The 22,345-nt window shown below is 39.9% G+C and overlaps 2 protein-coding genes across 7 annotated transcripts in view; both read right to left on the reverse strand.

The window, feature by feature from the left end:
- Positions 1 to 13,948, reverse strand: part of scn8aa (sodium channel, voltage gated, type VIII, alpha subunit a) — a 44,719-nt gene extending 30,771 nt beyond the window's left edge. For 2 of the 5 annotated variants that reach the window (XM_065961416.1, XM_065961414.1), the window contains exons 1-3: positions 3,912 to 5,072; positions 3,209 to 3,337; positions 2,241 to 2,332 (exon numbers count right to left, since the gene is read on the reverse strand). In XM_065961416.1, the coding sequence (XP_065817488.1) occupies positions 2,241 to 2,332; positions 3,209 to 3,337; positions 3,912 to 4,045 (355 nt within the window). In that variant the 5' untranslated portion in view covers positions 4,046 to 5,072. Of the gene's footprint in view, positions 1 to 2,240; positions 2,333 to 2,538; positions 2,631 to 3,208; positions 3,338 to 3,911; positions 5,073 to 5,125; positions 5,245 to 9,884; positions 10,219 to 13,529 lie in introns of those variants that run through there. The other 3 variants (XM_065961417.1, XM_065961415.1, XM_065961418.1) reach the window with 2 other exon arrangements.
- A 4,829-nt stretch (positions 13,949 to 18,777) lies between these two features.
- dip2ba (disco-interacting protein 2 homolog Ba) overlaps positions 18,778 to 22,345 on the reverse strand; it is a 46,096-nt gene continuing 42,528 nt past the window's right edge. For both annotated transcript variants that reach the window (XM_065961419.1, XM_020648266.3), the window contains one exon: positions 18,778 to 22,222. In XM_065961419.1, coding sequence (XP_065817491.1) covers positions 21,970 to 22,222 — 253 coding nt within the window. In that variant the 3' untranslated portion in view covers positions 18,778 to 21,969. The remainder of the gene's footprint in view (positions 22,223 to 22,345) is intronic.

Raw genomic sequence — 22,345 nt, forward strand, 5'->3', positions numbered from 1 at the left:
CGAAGCTGGATGACCCATAACCAACCCCCACCACCCCCCACCCCCCACACACACACAAACACACACACACACCTTTCTATTTGGTCTCTATGGCAGGCTTCACCAGTTGTACATGGTGTATCTTCTTATGAAACATATTCTAAATTTAGAAGTCACATTTGGACAGTCTTATGCTCTAATGCTCTAAAAATGCTCTATTAGCTAGGTAGAGTCAATTAGGAAACACAGAGGTATTATCAACAAAAACGTTTTTACAAGCCTGACACAATGCTTGTCATGGGTATTAATGAAATGTCAATTCTAAATAGTTAAACATTTTAAGAAACAAATTTGTTTTCAAAACAAAGCTTCACCCAGAAGCCAGTTAGCTTAGCTAAGAACAAAGACAGGAAACAAGGGGAAACAGTTGGCTTGGTCGTAAGGTATGAAATATAACACATTAAGCTCACTAACTATCTTTTTGTTCAACAACAAAAGTGGAAAAAAACAACAATCATACAGGACTGAAAAATGCACTTCTTTGAATTGCTACTTGAGGCTGAGCCCATGCGGGCCGGGCATATAAATGTATGTATTACACAATCATTTAAAAAAAAAACAACAACTATATAACTCAGCTGTTAGAAGTATGTCAGGTGAGTGAGTGACAAGTAGTGAAGGTATTTTTTATTTATAAAAGTATCTGACAAATTATATGGCTGCCTATTGAATTAGTGGTACCAACAGAAAGACGTGCTGCAGCTTTTTGGGTAGTTGAATTACAGATTTTATTTAAATGTTATTACTCATTAGATGTGACTGCACACACCATACCTTGCTTTTAGCTTAGATTGTCAACTATCTAGAAAAGTTAGCAAGTTAACTAGCCTGGGGAATGGTCTGTATAACTGTACAACTTTGTTAGCTTAGCTTTTGCTAACCCTAGCTCATTTCAGTTCCACCATTTGGTCAAGTCTAATAACAGTACGGTCCTGACTGTAGTCAAACATAGGACTTAAAAAGGCAGTCACCAAACTATAGTTGATCACATGGTTGGTATTTTCTCTTTTTCTATTAAGTCAAAGCATACTTCATGTTAACTGAACTTAAGAGGTTGTGGTAGGTGTATTTTTTTTAACCTTTGGAAAAAGTTAGGCAAGCTGTTTTTCCTTGTTTTCAGTCTTTGAGCTAAACCAAGAATTTCCATTTGCACTTAATAAACTCTTTGTCCCCAAACGAATGTGTAATTTAAAGAAGCCATCCACAGCATCTCTTTTGAGTGAGCACGACATCTGCTCTACATCCTCTATCAATAGATAGATAGATGTGGGGTCATTGTCACTCCAAAAGGTCAAGAGGTCATTCCACCATCCCATCTGTGTCCCAAACCTCTACAATGTGAGCACACCGTTTCTTTTACTGTGTTTTACCATATCATTCAAGTCAGTTGTAAAAAAAAGAAAAAAGAGAAAAAAATCAATAATCAAACTAAAAAAAAAAACAATAGAGAGCAAATCAAACTCTCAATGCCATTAGTCAGCCAAGCTCTCGGTAGGCTAATATTGTAAAAGCAAGTGACTGAAAAGCATCATGCAGCATAAGAGATATGTTCACAAACTAGGCTTGGCAGTCTTCATTTATTATTAACATGTGTTTTCTCTGGGATCTACTGTAGCTCAGAGCAAAGATATTCTGAATGGAACATTGACATACACTTGGTTTGTTTTTGACCCCAAAAACATGGAATCCTCTATTTCCAATTCAATCGCTAGTTATGACTGTGCAACTTAGTTATGATGTCTTAATTTCACTACCACTTTTCATTTTGGTCAAAGGACAAATAGCATCATTACACACCAATACCATGTATAATGATGTTTATTTGTTCCTTACACTGGGAATATTCTATCAATATTCTCTGCTAGTGAACAGGGCTTTGTTTATTCTGAAAGCTGGTGGGGAATGAGGGGGTTAAAGCTATTTCTAAAGAGCAACACAGCTGCCTTGGAAGTGAGTCTCTTAATAAGATTGCTACTGGGGCAGAAGAGAGTGCAGACACTTTGGAGGGCCCTGGAGGAGACTGCAAAGCCTATCAAAAATGTATTAGTACCATTTTTGATAATTTTGGAGGGAAAAAAAATCAAAAAATGGTTGTCTCCAATTTTTTTAGTTGTTGCTTAAATCATAATCGTCATCATAATAATAGTGAGTAGAAAAGAAAGGGTGAGAGGATCAGCCTTAGTGTTTAAACTGAGTCTCACCTGGAATGACAGAGATAGTTTTCAATGCTCGGAGAACTCTGAATGTTCTCAGCGCAGATACATTGCCCAGGTCCACAAACTCTGTTATATATCTGAAATAGGGGAAGGATCACACACAGAACAAACACGATGACAATAACCACACACGCCAAGAGCACAACACCACCGAACCAGGAGGAATACGACGCCACTCACAGAGCCTGTCCACTGAGGAGAAGGGTGGAAGGTAAAAGGAAAGAAAGACACATACACCTAACACCGACCCCGCCCCACCGTCCCCTGCCCCATCCTGTCTTACCTGGAATTACAGAAATAGTTTTCAATGCCCTCAACACCCTGAACGTGCGCAGAGCTGAGACATTGCCTAGGTTTACAAACTCTGTTATATACCTGCAGGATCAAACCACAGTTACAACAGCTCGTTATTTACATGAAAAGATGAGGTGAAAAGGTAAAGTCACAAACAGACCGGCTGTGGAATGTGAGCTAAACAAACAATGGAGATGAACTTGTACTATTTTCTCACATACAGACAGGTAAATCTGTAGAAAACACTATTTAGGGAAGTGTAGTTGATGATGGGATAGCGGACTTAGGTCTACTGGTGCAGACTCCAGCAGATTGAAAGAGAAAACATGAATCAAAAGGAAAGTCGGATGACAGAAGGAAGATAAATCTGATGAATGAGACTGAGGTGTAGATGTTGTCAGGAAGGCCAAAGAGTGTCGCATGAAAACCTTCAACTCCCCAAGAGAAAGACCAGAGAAGTCTCAGGTCGAAGGAGGAAACACAGAAGATGAGTTATCAGACGGAGAGAAAGACAAATAAGGAAAAGATGAACAATCCGTACAATAGAAACCTCTTTTTCTTTACCCGCCCTTTACCCCGCAATAAAATGGCAGTACTTGTGTGCACATAATTACATTGCATCATTTACTGACAGATTGAGTAACAGGGAAAATACTTACGCCATCGAAATGACCATGAAATCCAGCCAGTTCCATGGATCTCTGAGGAAAGTAAACCCGTCTATACAGAATCCTCGTGCGCAGATTTTTACAAGCGACTCAAATGTATAAATCCCCGTGAATGTATACCTGGAAGAAAAGAAGGTTGACAGAATCAGTTCACCGTGCCGCATTAGAGCTCACTCGCATCTTCAGGTCTGCACCTTCGTTAGCTTTTGAATCACCAAGGAATGAATCAAGTTGAGTGGAGGAATGACAAAGTCAAGTAAACTTTTGCATGTATTGTTTTTATCTAAATGAATATGTTGAACCCACAGCATCTTTTTTAACAAGACCACAGGTTCTCCAGTGGCTCTACAGCCATAATAATGCATGATCATTTTCTAAGACATACAAAACAAGAGCCAAAATGACAAACTCAAAATGTGACATACTTTGGACTTCTTATTGGTAACCATCAACATTGTCTTCAAATATTTTTATTTATTTATTTTTTACATAAAAACTGACCTAATGATATTTGGCTTGTGTCTTACAAAAGAGCAAGCATATATGTAACATGTCTGGCAAACTGGATAAGGACATCCAGTTATAAGTTATTCAATAAATACATTTTGTTTAAGAATGATTGAAATGACCTTTACAACAAGCAGTTAGCATGCGTCGAATCTTTTGAGTGAAAACATTAAAAAGGAATACTTACTCTACTTGTTTGGACCACTCAGGAGGATCACTAAAGGTCATGAATATACAGTTGGTCAAAATAGTACACATAATGATCATGCTGAAAAGAGTGAGGAGCAGGTTAAGGAAAATATGGATCATATAGCACAACATACATATAAAACAACGGTAACTTACATTTGTATTCAATGTGATTTCAGTGGTCAGCTAGGTCTTACTAGCGCTCGGCATATTAAGGGTTAATGTCGTAAAAGCTTCTTACAGCACTTAACAGAAGGAGGTTATGTGTGCTTACTACCACAAAGGCCATTATTATACCAATGAAATATTTAAATGCTCTTTATTTAGAGGAAATAGCCTGGGTTTTTTTTATGCTGCAAGACCTTTAGTGCAGAGACATCTGCACAGGTAGGAAACAATGAAAACCTCAGGGGCCGCTTTGAAAGCAGACAACGGTCGGTAATAGTTGTGGCTTGTGGCTAAAAATGGAAGGTAAAGCAAAGGGGAGTACAATAATCAATATTGTTACGAGTACAACTAAAAGGGTTTAGTTTATGGTAGATAGAGAATGTAAATATCCTTAATATATTTTTGTTTTACCTCCAGATTTGGAAATGTTATTCTCCATCACACTGACCTCCATCTGTGAAGGAGCTGAAGCGCAAGACTTTCCTTCTACTCTGAAAAAAAATAAAATTGTTCTGACAATATAAGTATTCATAATCTCTTCTTTAAAATCTGTGTGCAATTTAAGTCATTCTTTGATACAAAAAAAACCTGGCAGGCTGGAATGATCTCGGTTCAAATCAAATACTTCACAGATAAATATTCTGGTTATGTAATAAAGTATCCTAATAGACATTTTTTTTAGAAGATCTAACCTGGTTTGATGTTAAGGATGACTCATCAATAGTACTAACCTGCCATTAGAAAAATAAAATGTCTACTGCATGGTTTCCTGTACTGTAAAAAATATATATATTTTATGTAATCTGTCATGCTATTTAAAGTCATAGTCAAGGTTCATTGACTGAAGAGTGCTATTGATTGCCATCATCAGACTTGATGGCAACCAATAACATACAAATTGGTATGTCTCTGTCTCCTGTAGTAAGAGTCACAGGAAACATCAATAGCAGTATGAGCAGAGCGACAGAACATATCATCATGAATAATGGACATGAACAGGAAACCCTTTTGTCTTAGCTGTTAAGACACCATTTGAAAGGATATGAATGTATCAAAATTTTAATAGCTATTCGCCTAACCAGATTAAAAGGACTTATGAAGTACAAGGCAGGGTTGGCACTAAAACGGAAGATTGTCTTCCCTCTATTTAGCACTATAAATGTCTGTGGAGAGAAGAGAAAGAGACACAGAAAATAGTGATCAGTTCAAAGTCAGATATGAATTCACATATTTCAGAAAATGCAAAATAGTAACAACATGAAATATCCAATACACAAACTGTGAATTTGATACACTTAACAAATATGTAGTCTTATATCATATACTGCCAGCATGTTCTGAGCATATCAATCAGTGTATCTTAGACATTTGTAGGTAAGGTATACACTTTTTATCAATGAACTGAAGCACATGTGAGCAGAGTGAAAACAGCTGCTTATGTTGGTAGATTGTCCCAGTCACTCAGTGCCCCCCTGCACTTCATGGCTTTGGTGGTTTCAACTAAAGGAAATGAGCAAAGCCGAGAGGGGCGGGCGGAGCATCTTTCTGTGGATAACCTTATAATTGTTTTAAATAAAATATGCCGTTTTGCGTGAAACTTTAATGTGATTGTGCATTTGCAGAAGTGATATGGGCCCTTGTGCTTTTAACAAGGCATCCATCCTGTGCTACATTAAGCTCTGCAGAGCCACCGAAGGCTGGACACAGTGGAGTCAAAAAGAAGGAGGAGGAGGAGGAGGAAGTGTGGGAAGGAGATGTAGAGGTCTCAGTGTAGGGTCACATGACTGTCACTGCATGTTATCAGTTTATTCCCAACAGAAATGAGGCGCACGTGTGAAATGTTGTGAATAACAAACATAAACATCGCAGGTGGAAACGTGGAACTGAAATGGAGTCTTTCTGCCCTGAGGATGAGACACAGTTCTGTCACATGACCACCCAATGTTAATTTAAGATCTATAGACAACTCAGAACAAGCCTGAATCCGTTTAACACGATTAGATAATCTAATTCTCGAGCTGCTGATATGGGTCAGAGCAGCAGCCTGATATCCTAATATACACGATAAACATTCCCAGTGAGCACAATGGTCAGCCATTATAGCATACATGGAAACATCCCAGTTGCCAGTGGCGTGACATTTCTGTTAAATAAAATCATCACATACATGTGTGCGTATGCATCATGGATACACAAAGCCTCAAAATGAGCAACCAAGCTTGTTATCACCCCCCCACACACACACACACACACACAGACACACACACACACACACACACACACACACACAGACACACACACACACACACACACACACACACACACACACACACACACACACACACACAGACACACACACTACTGCTATATGATGGGACTCATTTTTTGTAACGCATGACTAAACTGCTGCAAAGCTACTGAAAATTTCATAATCTAGAGCTGAGCAACGAGGAGAGCGGTGGAAAGGACAGGCAGAAAACAGGGGAGATGATGAGCGAGTAGAGCAGGCAGGCAGGCAGCAACTGTGGCAGCAGCAGGCTGAGGAGAAGCAGGGCGGAGGGAGCCAGAGCGAGGGAGCTGAGCAGAAGATGAGAAGGCGAGGGGAGGGGGGGGGATGGGCGGGAGACAGAGAGGGAGAGAGAGAGCTGCTTCCACACACAAGCTTCAGCCATCAGGCAGGGATGCAGCAATCTGTAACCATGGGGCCACAGCATTTATTAAAAGAGCCCCCTTTTTTCATCCCATGTGGTAAATGGTAAATGGACTACGATTTATCGGTTGGCTCTGCTGTCATGCTAGTTGCTAAACTGCTCATATTTCCGTCCTTCTGCCTTTCCCCTGTTACTGCCATATTGCGTTTAAAAAAATGTGATAGTGCTTTTGGGGTTTCATTTTTAAAGCACAATCGGTTCGTGGAAGAAAAATGTATATCATGAATATGCAACATGACATGGAGCACATTTCTTAAAACGTGATCTACATATCGTGGTTTTTAAGATGAATTGTACTTTACATCAGGGCGCATTACAAGCATAAGTACCTTCATGATGGTATCAATGTCGTATTTAATATTTTTCATGAATACAAAAGAGGACAGGCAGGAAAACATTAGCTATTTTCTTATACAGGTACACAGGTTGGTTGGGGTTAATGTTAAATTAAGTGATTTTGCTTCAAATGAAAACATGAGAGCTCTGTCTTGTTTCTCGTAAAAACTGAATATTTTATTCACCTTCAGGTCTTCCCCAGCTAAAACCATTTTAGTAAGCCTGCCTGCATCGTGAAAGAGAACTAGTGCACTCATGCATCCTTGCACATGTCATCCATTTCGTCCCTGTCCTCACTTCCTCCCTCTCTCTTTTTTAACTCTCTGTCACTCCCTCTCTCTTTTCCCTCTCCTAAAAAATGATCTGTTTCACATGCGTTGTACTGAGCTTGACGATGGCCCGGCCCAGCTAAGAATGGCACTGCCCAGCTCCAGCCACCAGCTGGATGCTGCGTCATGACCAACCCAGCCTGCCTGCCTCTTCATCAGATATGACACTATTTGATAGAGCAGCAGCTAAAGATTTGTGATGTGGAAGATTAACAGCCTTTACGGTTATTCTCCAACATCAAGCCCTGAGTCCCATGAGAGAAAAACCTATCCAGAGCTATCCTGCCACCTCTGAGTTACAAAGACAACAGAGCAACGTTCTTCCGTCAAGGTCAACACCTGATCTGACGTCACAGCTGCTCGAGCTGCCAGATCGGAAGCAGCATCGGCTCCCTTTGGCATTGGAACGAGACAAGATTGAGGGCCATAATTAGATTTTCCTGAAGCTGAGAGCAGACAGGACTGCTGCTAGAGTTAGGTGGGGATGAACAGCGAAACACAAGGCAAAAAGACAAGACACAAAGACACTCCCACAACTTGAATGCATCTGTGGCAGTAATGCTTGACAAATGAGACTAAAAAAGAAAAGGGAGTGTTAATGAGTCCGTTTATCAACAGCACCATATATTGCTGGAAATGTGTTCCACGTGTCATCTGAATCGTGTCTCCTACTTGTGCACTGGACTGGTGGTTACATAACAGACGGCGTGTACCGTGTAAAGACAGGGAGGTATGAGACAGCCAGAGAGAGAGAGAGAGAGAGAGAGAGAGAGAGATATCTATGGACACACAATATCTGAACAAATCTGTTCAGCTAATGATGAGGACTAAACAGTTTATTACAAGCCTGTTTTTTTTGTTTCCCATGTAGAACTTTCTATATGATGTGGACCGTGAGTTATACAAGACTGTTGTCAAATGGTGAGCAGTATTTGGAATAAATGTGATCAGAGGAGACCATTTTAGTTAAGACTTAAAATGCTGTTACATAATTATTGAAAAAGGGCAAAAACAGACTTGTTAAAAGATTCAACCCTGAACTATCTGTCCTGTTAATCATCACACCAGCATTAAAGTGACCCTTGTGCACTTTGCATCTTGATTAATGCTTAAGTAAAGACGGCCAATATTGCATTCATGGCTTCGATTTTTTAAAATGGCTACAACGAGACCTTAATTCAAAGTCTTTCAAAAACTACACAGAGACAGCTTTTATATCACTTTAAACAGAGCCAGACAGTCATGTGAAATACATACAGTCTCCTTTAACAGTTCTACTTGACAGGTGATTTTCAGAGACTCTCAAGGTTATCCGACTGTCCTCAAACTGAGCATCAATCATGACAGAAAGCCTAGAGAGACCAGTGTCTCCAACAAGACAATCAGAGTCCTCCAACGCTGCCACTGCTTTTCTCTCCTGTCAGAGATTATTTCTTAAACAATTAGGAAAGCCCTTCATGTGGAACTTCGTTTTCAATAGCTACTTACTCTGACCTTTTCCCCTAAGCCCTGTGAGCACATCAGAGATAAGACAATGTCCCACTTAAAGAATCAACTCGTACACGCCCAAAAGGTCCTCGAGGAGGGAAACATAATTGCGGCCTCTAACGTAATCGTTTAAGCAACTGTAAACACAGCACATCGGGAAGCTAACCATCTCATAGCACATAACGTCTCTGCTTTGTCTGCGTAAAATTCCAGCCATCATGTATGACTCACCTTGACATCACGAGGCTACCCATAACCTAAATAGCAAGGCTACCCACCGCCTAAATAGCAAAAGTGGCGAGTATGCTGGGATTATCAGAACTACTTGCAATCATTGGTTTAAAAGCTAAATGGATTGAAATACTCAAATGATTTGAATGCAATGTTTCTGTCGATGATGCATTGTTATTGGGTTTTTTTTTGCCTAATAAAGAGGCAATACTGTGCACAATAAACAATAAACAGTGGTGATTTGGGACTTTAGACACTTGAGGTTAGGGATAACAACCATTTTTTTTCAAGAGTGGAATACCATTTGAGATTTTGTGATACCTTAGCCAATAAAATGAGAGTGTCTGATGCCTTTGTCAAGAAATATTGACATTTTTTGTGTTCTCCAAAATGTTTTGGAGAACAAATGAAACCAAATTTCTTAAAGCTAAATTCTGTCTTAAAAACAGCTGCTATCCAGAAACTGGTCATCCAGAATTAAATCAGGGACTATCTGATGGAGGAACATGTGTGCAGGCTTGGAACTACATCAGATAGTTGAGCCAACTTGTATTATCTTTAGTCACGTTGGATACATTTTTGGATGGTGTCAGAAGGTATTGGTATTAAATACAGTACCAAGCCCTAGTCACAAACCATGTGGTTTAAAATACATCAGTACATGTCAGCAGATATCATGCATGCGTTTGTGTGTCTTTGTAATCTCACTTTCTGAGAGTTCACGTAGTATGGGTCCAGGTCCTCCAGTGGTACCGCCACCAGTCCTTTAGGGATGTCCCCATAGATGTAGGGCAGACTCCTCCCAGCCTCCAGGTCGCTGTTGGGCTTGGGTTTGTTCTCGTCATCGTCGTCTCGGTAGCTGTTGTCCGGCTTGGGCGGCTTCTTGTTTTTCTCCTCATTGATGCGCTGCTCGAGGGTCGCCAAAGATTCCGGGGTAAACTTCTTGAAGCTATCAGGTCCTGGCGGTGCAAGAAGGGGTGCAGCCATGTTTTCATCCTGCAGCTACTTGGTCTTCAGGTTTGTACCATCTACAGTAGCAGCTCTGCCGGGAGAGGCACACAGAGAGGGAGAGTCAACCAAACTTCAAAAATACCTCTTGACAAGTCCATTTAGAAAGTGAGCACACACTTATTTTTTATTTAGCTATACAATATAATGTGTCAGCAATAACCATGAATTGTCTTTGTCTCCATAGGAACTTTCGACGAAAAGCTAAATGGAACATCACCATTGCCCAGATGCATGCATGATTATCAAGCAATCATTTACAAAAATGTACAGTTTTTGTTAAGCAGTCATGGTAGAAAATAATTCTAATTACTATTATTGCAATCAGTCACTGTAAATACAAACCACTTAGTCCCATGGGTAATAAATAACAGCCCATAAGCAGAAAAATAAAAGAACTCTATACCTGGACTGTAGGGGTTAAAGTGCTACCCCATAATAGTTTTGTCTACAAGAGATGTTGAGAGTAGCCGATGAGAATCAGGCATGTCGTTTTACAGCTAATGGCTATGCAGGTATCCCTCTATCAATAACTACAGATAAATAGATACTGTTTCTCTTGTGCTACTGTTTACACAGGTATATTTTAAAACCAGTCAAGCAAACCAAAATAATGGATTTGTTCATTTACTTCCAAAATCAGATGATGCCCAAAACCTAAAAGGTAATGTTTTAACACAATACACAAGGATATAAATGTACCTTCTCTCTGCCTCCCTTTGTCTCTGGTAAGTAGATACCATTAAACATGATCATACTCCAGTTTAAGGATCAATCTAACAATCCAGACAACAGAAACACAGTTGCATATTCTGTGAATGAAATTGAACCCCTGCCCAGTGGCTTGTTAACACAAATACACCAGTCATGTTTAAGATTATGGCAAAGTGATGGACACTGAACCTTAAGGTTTCTAAGGTGAGCAGGTTCTGTATTCAGAAATAAAACCAAAAAGGCATCAATAAAAGTTTTTTGGTTAGAAAACCGTGTGGAGAATTTAGATTTAGTAGCTGTAGTAGCTGATTTAGTAGCTGATCTATATAAATCTGATCCTTCAACAATCATGGATCTCACTATTACATATATTGTACGGTTAAACGCTCAACCATATGGAACCCGCCCTGATTTTTTGAAAGGAAGTTAACTCACTACAAATATGGTGGCCTTTAAGCACATTTTTAAGCTGATAAAATAAATGATAAACCTCATCCATGCATGTGCTAAAGCTACTGAGAGGGCTGCTTATAACAATAACTGTATGAATGGAAGAACAGGTTACATTACACAATAACTGGACCACTGTCACCTCATTGTGATGTTATACAGTGCAGACACAGCTTAGAGGATTGTAAACAGTGAAGTCACTCTTTCATGCAAACTATTTGAAAAAAACACCCCAGGCATTGTCTTCGGAAATGCATATTTTCATATGAATGCGATAGCAAGACATTTAACTTGGTATAAGCGTGTGCTGATATCAGCCATCTGATATATACATCAGGTACATCAAACTGGGAACTCAAGACAACAGCAAAGTTGGTCATTTGCAGAGATAGATATTATCAGAAACCTGACATGTAATTGACAGTAATGCAGCTGTAATTTTACATTATTAAGAATTCATTATGTAAGAAGTTCTATTAACTTGCTTCACAGTCTTATAAAGAAAGGACTTATAGACTGTAACTCGCATACTTGAAAGAAATGTCTTGTCAGCTGTGTCAGGTAACATGCCAGGCAACATAATCATGAAGGTATGTATGCCAGCCAATATTTCCCCTTAAAGTTGAACACATGTTCTAGGTCATGCAATAACAGAGCCATGACAGTAGACCCGTTTAAGGATTTACTCCTTGTGCTGTGTTTTGAACAGCTGTGGCTTACAGAAGGCCCAGTGGCTGCATGATTCAGAGGAGCCTTTTCGTGACACACTAAGATGTAAAACGTGTTTGTTGGTTTCATGACAACAGTTCAGGACACTTCAGGGTCAACATATTAATGTTAGGGCGTCACAGGAAACACCTGAACTGAGACACCAAGCATCTCAAATAAGACTGGAAATATTTGCATTTTTGATCTAGTAACAACACCTTATTCAATTCTGTTTCCAGCTTGAGGCGGGTGGGAGGGGTAGATTTTGCCAGAAAAAGGGTGAACTACATCAACCATATCTGAATCACAGGGCCTGTCACTTCCTTCTTACTTTCTTGCATAACGCACTCTTGAACACGCTTAACGTGCAGATATCACACAGTAAAGACGAAACACATGCACATGAAAACATGCAGCCTGTGAGCCAAGACGTCTGTTTTAAAATGGACCCCAGAACCTCACAGTCACTGAGCCTTCTGCTGCTCTGCTGGCGCTGTCCGCTTCAGCACCACTCACACACACACACACACACACACACACACACACACACACACAGACACAGACACACACACACACACACACACACACACACGCAAACATATATGCACGATAGAAAACATGCAGGGTTGATAGAAAAATAATTATAACCAATCCGTCTGTGCTGTAAACCAGGCCTTCTCTCCCGACGCCTGTAGGCCGGCAGGTTATCATCCAATGTGAACAAGTCACGGTGACAGTAGGCTACCGGTCTGCTCGTGTCTCAGTCTCACAGACTGACAGGCACATTTTCATCTCCTCGGTCATTTTCTCGTTTTTCAAAGACGCGGTGAGAAATGGAGACTTGTTTACTGGATCTATTAATTGAGAAGGGGGTGGGGGGGGGGTGGTCTGCAGACGCCATTATCTGCGTCTACCCCCCTTTAGCCTATATATTTCATTGAATGGAAAAGTCCTGCACGACCACAATGACAGAGAAACAGGAGGTTATACTGCGCAAAGAAGTGGCCCCTTACCACCAAATTGGCTAAAGCACCATTGCTGCAGTGGGTGGTTATATGTAGAAAATGTCAAGCTGTGGAAAAATGCTACCCAAGAAAATGTCCAAAAAAAAATATGTCGATGTATCGGAAAAAAAAAAAACAGCAATATGTAAAACCTTGTTTTTCAGCAAACACAAGTCAAATACGACTGATTTTTTTGGGGCGCTTTTGAGCGTTGCCTAGAAGGATCTGCACCACACCCGTGAAGCCATGTCGACTGCCAAATCAATAAGGACTCTATCTGTGCACGAGATAAATAAAGTGTGAAGCTAGTCAGCTGCTTGAAGTAAACACACAATCTGCATAAAGGATAAAGCGGGAATAATAAGACTTGGATCAGTCAGTGATGCTGTCACACCACACAAAAAAATCACCTGGATGAATGAAACAACACGGAGCTATTGATGGTGGGAAGGAAGATCAGGCTACTCACATAGCATCAGTCCCATTTCCGAATCCTTATTGTTGTTTTCAGTAAATCATCCTGCAGTCCGAAGGCTATGAATAACACAAAAGTAGCGAGCAAAATTTAGGGAAAATCTTCCTTTTTTTGCCCTTTTGGGCTGGAGCAGTCAAACGGTGCCCTCCCTGAAGCCTACCCCAAACGAGGCATTTTCTCTGGTAAAGGTCTAAACAATTCTTCATGAAAGAGTTAATCCGCTAAATATCTTGCAATCGACATCAATTGATTGGTCATCACATGTGTTCCCCTGCTCTGGTCCCTGCCGAAAGATGCCTAACAAACACCGACACCCTCCGTACATCCCGCTTTAAAAAAAAATAAAAAAAAACAGAAAGGTGCGGGGCAGTGTGCAGCTCTGCGACATTTACGCAAGGAAACCGACGGATAGGAAAACTGCCTTCGTCTAAAAATACATGCGCCAATCTCTCAAACGGTTATAAATGAGGGATACTCACTTTGTTAGCGTTACAATGAATCCGGAAAGCCGTAGCAGGTCTGCAGATGTGGAAAAGATTTGGGAGAAACTGCGGTTGTCGCCATATTGTTGCTGCGATCTTCTCCCTCAGTGCGAGCGGTTTCCCTGCATAATTGATGACTCTCAGCAGAATGTAAGGGAGTGTCGGCAAGTGCGCTTGGCAAAATCCTAAAGGTCATTTAGGCCTGCAGCCTTCCCACCCCCCCACCCCCTGTGTGGTTCACAAAATACATTTGAGCCTGGATAAGATTGTGCAAAGAAAAGATGCGCAAGATTTTTTTGTTTTGTTTTGTTTTTCTTTTTTTTTTTACAAAATGCTTCGGCTCACTGTGAGTTCAGCGGGATGAGTTTGTAGTGCAGGCATTTATTGGTTGTCAGACTGTGAGAATTTAGTCAGAGACATAGATACAAAGAGAGAAAGAAAACATTTTTAAGAAAATGTCTCATGTCTTTTAATCAGGGCAAAAAAAAAAAAACTATGCAGGCCTGCTACATTTTCTGCACATAAAACAAACTTAATGTAATTTGTCCGACCATGTTAACTGTAGGCTTCTGGATATCTCACTAAACTAACGTGTGTCACAAACATGAAGCCTATATGGTTCATTTCTTGTCTCTTCATTGGACTCCCATCCCCATCTCTATTCTTTAGCATTAATGGCTTCATCTGGTCACTTGCCCCTGTTTTTTGTTATTATATAATGTGGTTGTGTGTGTGTGTGTGTGTGTGTGTGTGTGTGTGTGTGACTGTAGCCTAGTGAATGAAAATTATCTTAAATGTTCTCTAACAAACACTTACTTTCCATAGCCTTACTTCAGCTTTCAGTGTTTTGTTTTTAGTCACAAAACATTATGAAAGGCTCATCATGAATTGGTCAAAAGAAACTTTGTTGTTTGAGCTCTCTTTTTGTCTTTTTGGCCCTTTCCAGACATTGAAAGCCTTGACAGATTAGCAAACAGTTAGCTTCAGTAGGAATATGTGCAATAGCAGCAGATATTTGGATAACCCACTTCTTAACGCATTTTTCATGCAGTTTTTGAGAATGAATTTCCATAAAAGATTGGTCAAGATGTCATGTCAAGTGTATATCAAGTGTATAACTTTGTTCACAGAAGCCAATTCAAATGACATATCCGACCTACTGCATTAGAAATTAAACACATCCTTGCCAAACTGAATTCACACTGAGGTTTTGCTTTTAAGCCCTACAGTCCTACTTGGCCATATGATATGTAGCCTAGCTTCAGCTGTTCTATAATTATAAGTGCAGTGGTGGGTCTACATTTTGATGTCTGCAAACTTATCATCTTGTGCTGTAGCCACTTCATTAAGCCTACATTTAACTTAAACATTTGGGTCGGCCTATTTGAATGTTTTAAACACAAAAAGTTAAAGAGGGAGGCTAAGGTAGGTCAATTTCTATTCACCTCCAGACTTGATAGCTAGCGTGCAAGTCTAACTTCTTCGATTAACTTCAACCATCGAAAAGCCTTTAGCTACAAACCCCTGAGCACCAGCCTTATCATTATTTGGCTTCTGCTTTACCTATCCATTTTAATCACATAGGCTATCTCAACTCAACCCAAAATATAGTATTCAGCATCTTCTTTTATTGGGGGGGAGGGGTGTAACCATACCTGTTCTGATGGTTCTAACAGTGGGGTGGAGCTGGAGAAACTAGAGACTTCAGCAAATGGTAATCAATCAATTAATTTCATTAAATCATTTTCTATTTGTATACTGTAGCTCAAATTGTTAACAAATATTATCTCAAGACACTTTAGAAAAAGAGCAGGTCTAGACCATGCACTTTGTTATATTAATGGGCAGCCTTCTTGGACATCTTGTTAGGCCCTATGGATAGGCTACTACACGTCTATACTCAACTGCCAACTACCACGGCCCTATGAATGACTTCCTGTGTTATACAGTCTGTGGCCTCAATACGACAATCAGGTTAGTAACATAAACAACGACCTCCTGTGCAATAGTTTGGAACTGGGACACAATATAGAGATACCAAACCCATTTACAGTCTGCGAAGACGTCAAAGGTTTTTTTTGTCTGTTAAGTTTTGCATCTGAACATTGAGTCTACAGAGGAGACTTGCTTTGTTGTCATCCAGCAGTCATTTTTGACTTCTGCATTGGCCTCTTTGAGTCTTTAACAGGTCTTATTGAATAGGAGTAGGCCTACAGTAGGTCCAAAGTAAAGAGGGCGGTGGCTTCTCCTAAAGTCCACTGACATCTCTACAGTCTTCTGTCTGTAAGCAGATCAGTCATTGTCCTGGATGAGGCCAAAGACATTGGTGTCATCAGCAAACTTTTGGAGTTTAACAGAAGAGTCCCCTGAGGTGCAGTCATTGGTGTAGAAAGAAATAGCATTGGAGGGTCCCAGTGCTTTTTGTCTGAGTGCTGGATTTGATGCTCCCCAGCCTCACCTTCTGCCTCCTGTCAATTAGGAAGTTAGTGATCCACTGACAGGTGGAGGCTGGCACTGTGGGTTCATGGTGGAGGATAGTGTTGATAGTGAGCTGAATTTTACAAAAAGGATCTTTGCGTAGGTCTCCAGGGAGTCTAGGTGCAGGTCCCACGTTGACTGCATCATCAACCGACCCGTTTGCCGGTAGGATAAATGCAGGGGGTCCAGCAGGGGGGCCTGTGATGTCCTTAAGGTGGCACAACACAAGTCTCTCAAAGGACTTCATGACACAGATACGTCAGGGCGATGGGCCTGTAGTCATTCAATCCAGTAATAGATTAGATTAGATGTTTATTGTAATTTGCACAGGTACAGGACAGTACAGGTACATTGCATTTTTTGTTTTTAATAGAGGGTTTCTTGGTGACCGGGATGATGGTGGAGTATGTGAAGCAGTATAGGGCACTTCAGCTCCAGAGATCTGTTGAATATCTGAGTGAAAATGGGGGAGGGCTGGTACGCACAGACTCTCAGGCAGAAGGGAGACACCCGTCAGGTCCCGCAGCCTTCCTGATCTTCTGTCTCTGAAAAAGCTGACACACCTTCTTAATGACAATTTAAAAACTATCTGTGAGATGTATCATCTTGGAGTATGTGCTGAATGCATGCTGATGAGAAAACACAGATAAGTTCAAGTGACAGTAGCGTAAACTTCTTTTGTGGTTATTCATACATTAGAGTATAATAAGTATAAGTATTCACTTACAAGTGTACTAAAAATAGATAAACACTGTCATGGAAGAAATATAAATAATACTGGAAGTGAGCTTTGTGGTTATTATTTAATGATGCAACTTGTTTCCAAGCAACGTGTGATGTCATGATAGTGTGTCCGACTAGGCCTAATCATTTTTTATTCAATCTCAAGCCCTCATGGACTCACACACCCACGCACTGCACACCTGACGCCATTCAAGTCTGTGAGGTTTCAGTGCTTAGGCTTTAGGGTGGAGATTGGGATCAAGCCAGAGTCTGCTGCAAAAAGTCTGAACACAAAACTGATCCCAGGTCTGCTCAGCACTGCTCTGAAACACACAGATTCCGTGTGAACTAAGTCATACTGTTTTAAAGGTACCGGTATTTAACCATCAGGATTAATAATGAATCATGTTTTTTGTTTCTATCTTAAATATATTTTTTAGTTTGATCATAATTACCAATGAGATAAATTAGACTTTTAGATATTTGCTTGTTAGATGGTGCCAGACACTCACTCTGACTGAGGGTCTCTAAAATAAATGTGAAATATTCTGCATGAGTTTGAGCTTATTTCATACAAGAGAATTCTGTGTTAGTGTTTTCTCTTTATTAAAACTGAAGGTGTACTTCACAATGCAGGAATATAATACAGGGTGAAGCTGGAGATAAGCGAGAGGTTTGACTCAATGACTCGTGTGTATACAAAAGATGCAGGAGTACTAATAAAGTAGTCAAGTCATCAATGTAGTCAAGTGTTTATAAAATAAAAGAGTAACATATAAGTACATTAACGATTTTAAGGGACAATGGTAGATAAATAAGGTTATTTGTTAATAAATATAAAAAGATTTTCAGCCAGATAGTCAGAAAGAAATATACAAAGGCTTTTTTTTCCTCCAAATCTGTTTTTTCAATGTTTTCAGAATTTATTGTTATTGGTATAATTTTTCAGGGCAACACAATTCAGAAGCAGGTCCAGCTAGTATTGCAAAAAAAAAGAAGGAAGATAATATTTTAAAAAATTGTTGAAAAAATAATTTTCTTAATTGAATTAGAAAATGAACAATGCATCCATTATTTCTAATCAATCGGAAACTAGCATGCTCTCAGTGTTACTTATACGCTCAAAACAACTCAGGCTAGTTTCAAGTCACTAACAATAGAAGTATATATATATTAGAGCGAATGGTTGATTGTTTAATGGTTAGTGTATATAGACATTAATTCACAAGTTTAAGTTATTTGTTTGAATAAGCAAATATCACATGCCAAACCAATAAACAACCTGCCAGACAGTAAAAGACATCTTTAACTTTTTATCAAAGAACAACCTTCATTATTTCTTCAAATCTGATGTTAGAGAATTAGAAGTATATATTTGTAGAAATATGACAAATCTAGGCAGTGATGACAACATAGAGGGAGAAAATGTCATGCTCTCAGATAAAGGAGTTAGACTGCCACCTAGTGGAATGAAGATGCACTTTCCTTCATTGCAGCTGCTGATCCCTGAAGCTGCAAAACAAAACTATTTTGAAGGAAATCAAGAAACAGTCGAACTATTTCTGACAAAGGATTTTTTTATTTGACATGAAACACATCCAATGACAGTGTGACAGTGTTTTTGTCAAGTAAGACATGGTGTTAGAAGTTATCGCACCATTGACTAGTTCAGGATGTCTTTGCTGCAGCTCGACAATGCATAGTGAACAGACAGTCGTTGAGGTATACATTGTGGGCCCTTGAGTTTTTTTTTTTTGAGTTGAAGATCCAAATTTTTATAACCTCACATGTACATTTACATTTTGTGCTTAGAATAACTTTGGAGGTTTGAAATGTACGTCATTCTGCACAACATTTAAAAAAAAAAAAATGAAATAAATATTAAAATGGAAATGGGGAATATGTGGAGTTGCATTGTCCATAGTGAGAGTTTTCATCAGATATCACAGCTGATGAAGACCCATCAAAGAAAACTATTATAGAGCCGAGCAATGAGGAGGATGTTCATAAATGTTGGCATGGAGAAAAGAATGACTTATTTTCACACAAAAAGGGCATCCAGGAATAAAAAGTTCTTTGATATGACATTGGAGGACAAAAGTCTGTCAACTTTCCCTTATTAAATAGCACCAATGACTATTGAAAAGGCTTCAAGGCCAATGTGAAATTATAAAATTTTATTCAAACTTGTCGTAGTGAAACAGTAGCAACAGAGCAGTTATCACACACAGCAGCTCAGAAGCTTCACTTACTTTTTCATAAGTAACTCTTATCGTGCCACACTTACTGGCTCCATTCATGTCATCAAGAGACCAGCACTGAATAAAAAGTGGTTTATTGACGTGCTGCTTCTAAATCAAACCAGGCGTTCGCAGAAGAATTGTGCAGTTTTAAAGAAAGATTACATCAGGAAAATATTGATGAAATCCCTACAAAATATATTTGATTCCAATTTTGTATGGAAAGAATTCAAATACAGTGGAGGCGACAACAAAAAAAAAAGAATGTTTCTGGGATCATTTTCTTACAAAAGACAAACATTGTTTTACCAGAAAAGCCAAATATCACTTACACACACTCACACGCTCACACATGGACACACACACACTCACACACACACACAGAAAATGATATTGGGAAAGTGCACATTGTAACTGCCAAAATAATTGGAAAGATTGTTTTTCTTTCTTTTGCAATGTGATAAATCAACAATGCAGAAAAATGCTGTCAAGTATGAAAAAAATCAGTCAAGTTCTTATGGACAAAGTTCATATCCATGTACACATTTACATTAACACCAGTAATACAGTATTTGACCTCTAAATTACAGTATACAGACAACAGCCTTACCCTCATTTATGACCTCCATTTCTTTCAAGGAGGATTTGCCATTTTTAAATCACAGGTTGCTAACTGATTGTTGTTCATTCCTACTTTTGTTTTATGTTCTCACTGTTACTGACATTCAGGTAAGTTTCGACTTAATGGTTATAATGAAATGAGAAGGGCATGACTGAAAAGTCTTTGCAAGAGAAAAAGACAACCCCCCCCCTCCCTATAAAGAGGAGATGAGTGTGTTTTTTTTTTTTAACTGACTCCATGTGAGAAAAAGGTGAAATAGTTCCTTTAAATACATTAGAAACAGTTCAGCTGCAAACGAGAGATTATGCATTAAAAGCACTGAAGTTCCACAGGGTTTAGTAAGGCAAAGTTTTGTCCTTTATCTTGATATCTGGTTTGTAAGAAATCCAACAGTCCATAATGATATATGTCACAATGGTGCAATAAAAAGGCACTGACCTGCCTTCTGCTGATCTACGTCTAATCAGCTGTGATGCTCTGAGCCAATGAAAGATGCCCTTCTCTGCTTTTTCACAAACAGAAAGCTTGCAGCTTGCTTCAGTTCAAGTCAGGAAAAATCCTTATTATCCTGTCAAAGCTAACCAAGAAATGTCTTAAAAAATTAAATGTCCACTCCTATTCAAACCGTCCTAGGAAGAAGACGGAGTATACTGCTTCTGAACAGTACTTAATGGAACTTTCCACAACTCAGGCCACTTTCATGACTTTAAAAGAATGTGAAACTGAGCAGTGTCTATGTGCTTACGGAGACCACATGAAAAGGTTAAAAGCTCTGAATGGAACACAATAGTTCCCTGGCTTAGTTTTTGTGTGTGTGTGTGTGTGTGTCATCTGTTGTTAAGAAAGCTTAAAAGTCAAGCTTATATCTGCTTCCTCTTTGAATTTGTTCCTCTTCGTTGACATACTCTGCACACTTACACTGCCTTAACTCTTCTACTGCAAATCGGCTATTTTAAAAACTTTATTAGTACTCTGAAATCATAGGAACGTTCAACTCGACCAACTCCTATTCCCACTGATCATCTTTAACATCCAGGTTTTTATGTTTATAACACAAGGCTTTCTTTCCCCTCACCAACAACTTTTTCAAGTATGTTTCGTTTGCAGGACATTTTGTAACGTTTGATTGCCAATACAGTGACGATAGGAGGTGAGAGCCACTGTGCACCTGGTTGGAAGGTGATATGTCAGGTTTGCCTCCTTGTGGGCTGCACTTGCTGGTGGCACTTTTTTTTTTTAATACTGACGTAGGCTTGCTCTGGTGAAGCAGCAAAAATGAAGGGCTGTCCCCTCGAGACAGGGGGTGGACTCAGTGGGGCAAGGACTTAAAGTGCAAGAGGGGAAAGTTCCAGCTCCCCTCAGCAGTTCCAGTGCGCCATCCTGCCTTCAGAATAAAAGGGGGGTTTAGAGCAAACATAAACAAGCACACAGAGATGAATGGATAAAAAAAAAAGGAATGGAAGGAGGGGGAGCATTTCTTTGACTTGGGTTTGTTATGAAATATGTCTTTACAAAAAAAACATGGAGAAGTTTGATGCGCACAGAGGATGAAGGTCATTTTTCTCCAGCTGACACATGGATCTAAAATAGAGGAGAGAGTATTCCTCTCCCTTGTTAGTAATCTAGTGAACCTGGTCTGCAGTAATCAAGCAGGTGGAAGCAAAGAAGGATCCGTTTCTGAGAGAGAAGCTAATTTCATCACAGCACGTGTACTGCTCTTGCAATCCCACATTGTTTGGTGTTTTTTTTTTTTTTTTGTTGTTTTTTTTTTAAACGTGTGTCTGAGGTTTAACTTTGGGGTCTCTTCTGAGTGCTCCCCCCAAAGTCCTTCTCCCTCATGTCTGTCCTCGGAGCCTGGCTCAGTTTTCTGCATCAGATAAGAAGGGCAATCACATATTGTAGGCCACGTAGATGGGGTCCAGTTGGTCTGCCAGGAAGGAGTCCCGCAGGTGCATCCTCTGCTTCTCTCCTCTGGAGTTTATGGGAATCACCCCGGGGTCCACGATGACCACCACCCCGACGATGAGATGGTGCTCCTCCAGGACCACGTTGGTGACCAAGGGAACCAGGTCCAAGGCCTCCTGCTCCGAGCCGCTCAGCTCCGCCACCACCACCAGCAGGTTGGTCCATGTAAACACAGCGCTGAGGGGGGACAAGAGTTATGTCTCATGTTTTTGTATGAACTGCAGGGCCAGTGAGTGTGTCAAGAAGTGCATTTTCAGGTCACTAAACTTGAGTATTTACTTTTCTGACAACTTCATGCTT

The sequence above is a fragment of the Labrus bergylta genome, chromosome 12, assembly GCF_963930695.1.
Source record: "Labrus bergylta chromosome 12, fLabBer1.1, whole genome shotgun sequence".
NCBI classification, from domain to species: domain Eukaryota; kingdom Metazoa; phylum Chordata; class Actinopteri; order Labriformes; family Labridae; genus Labrus; species Labrus bergylta.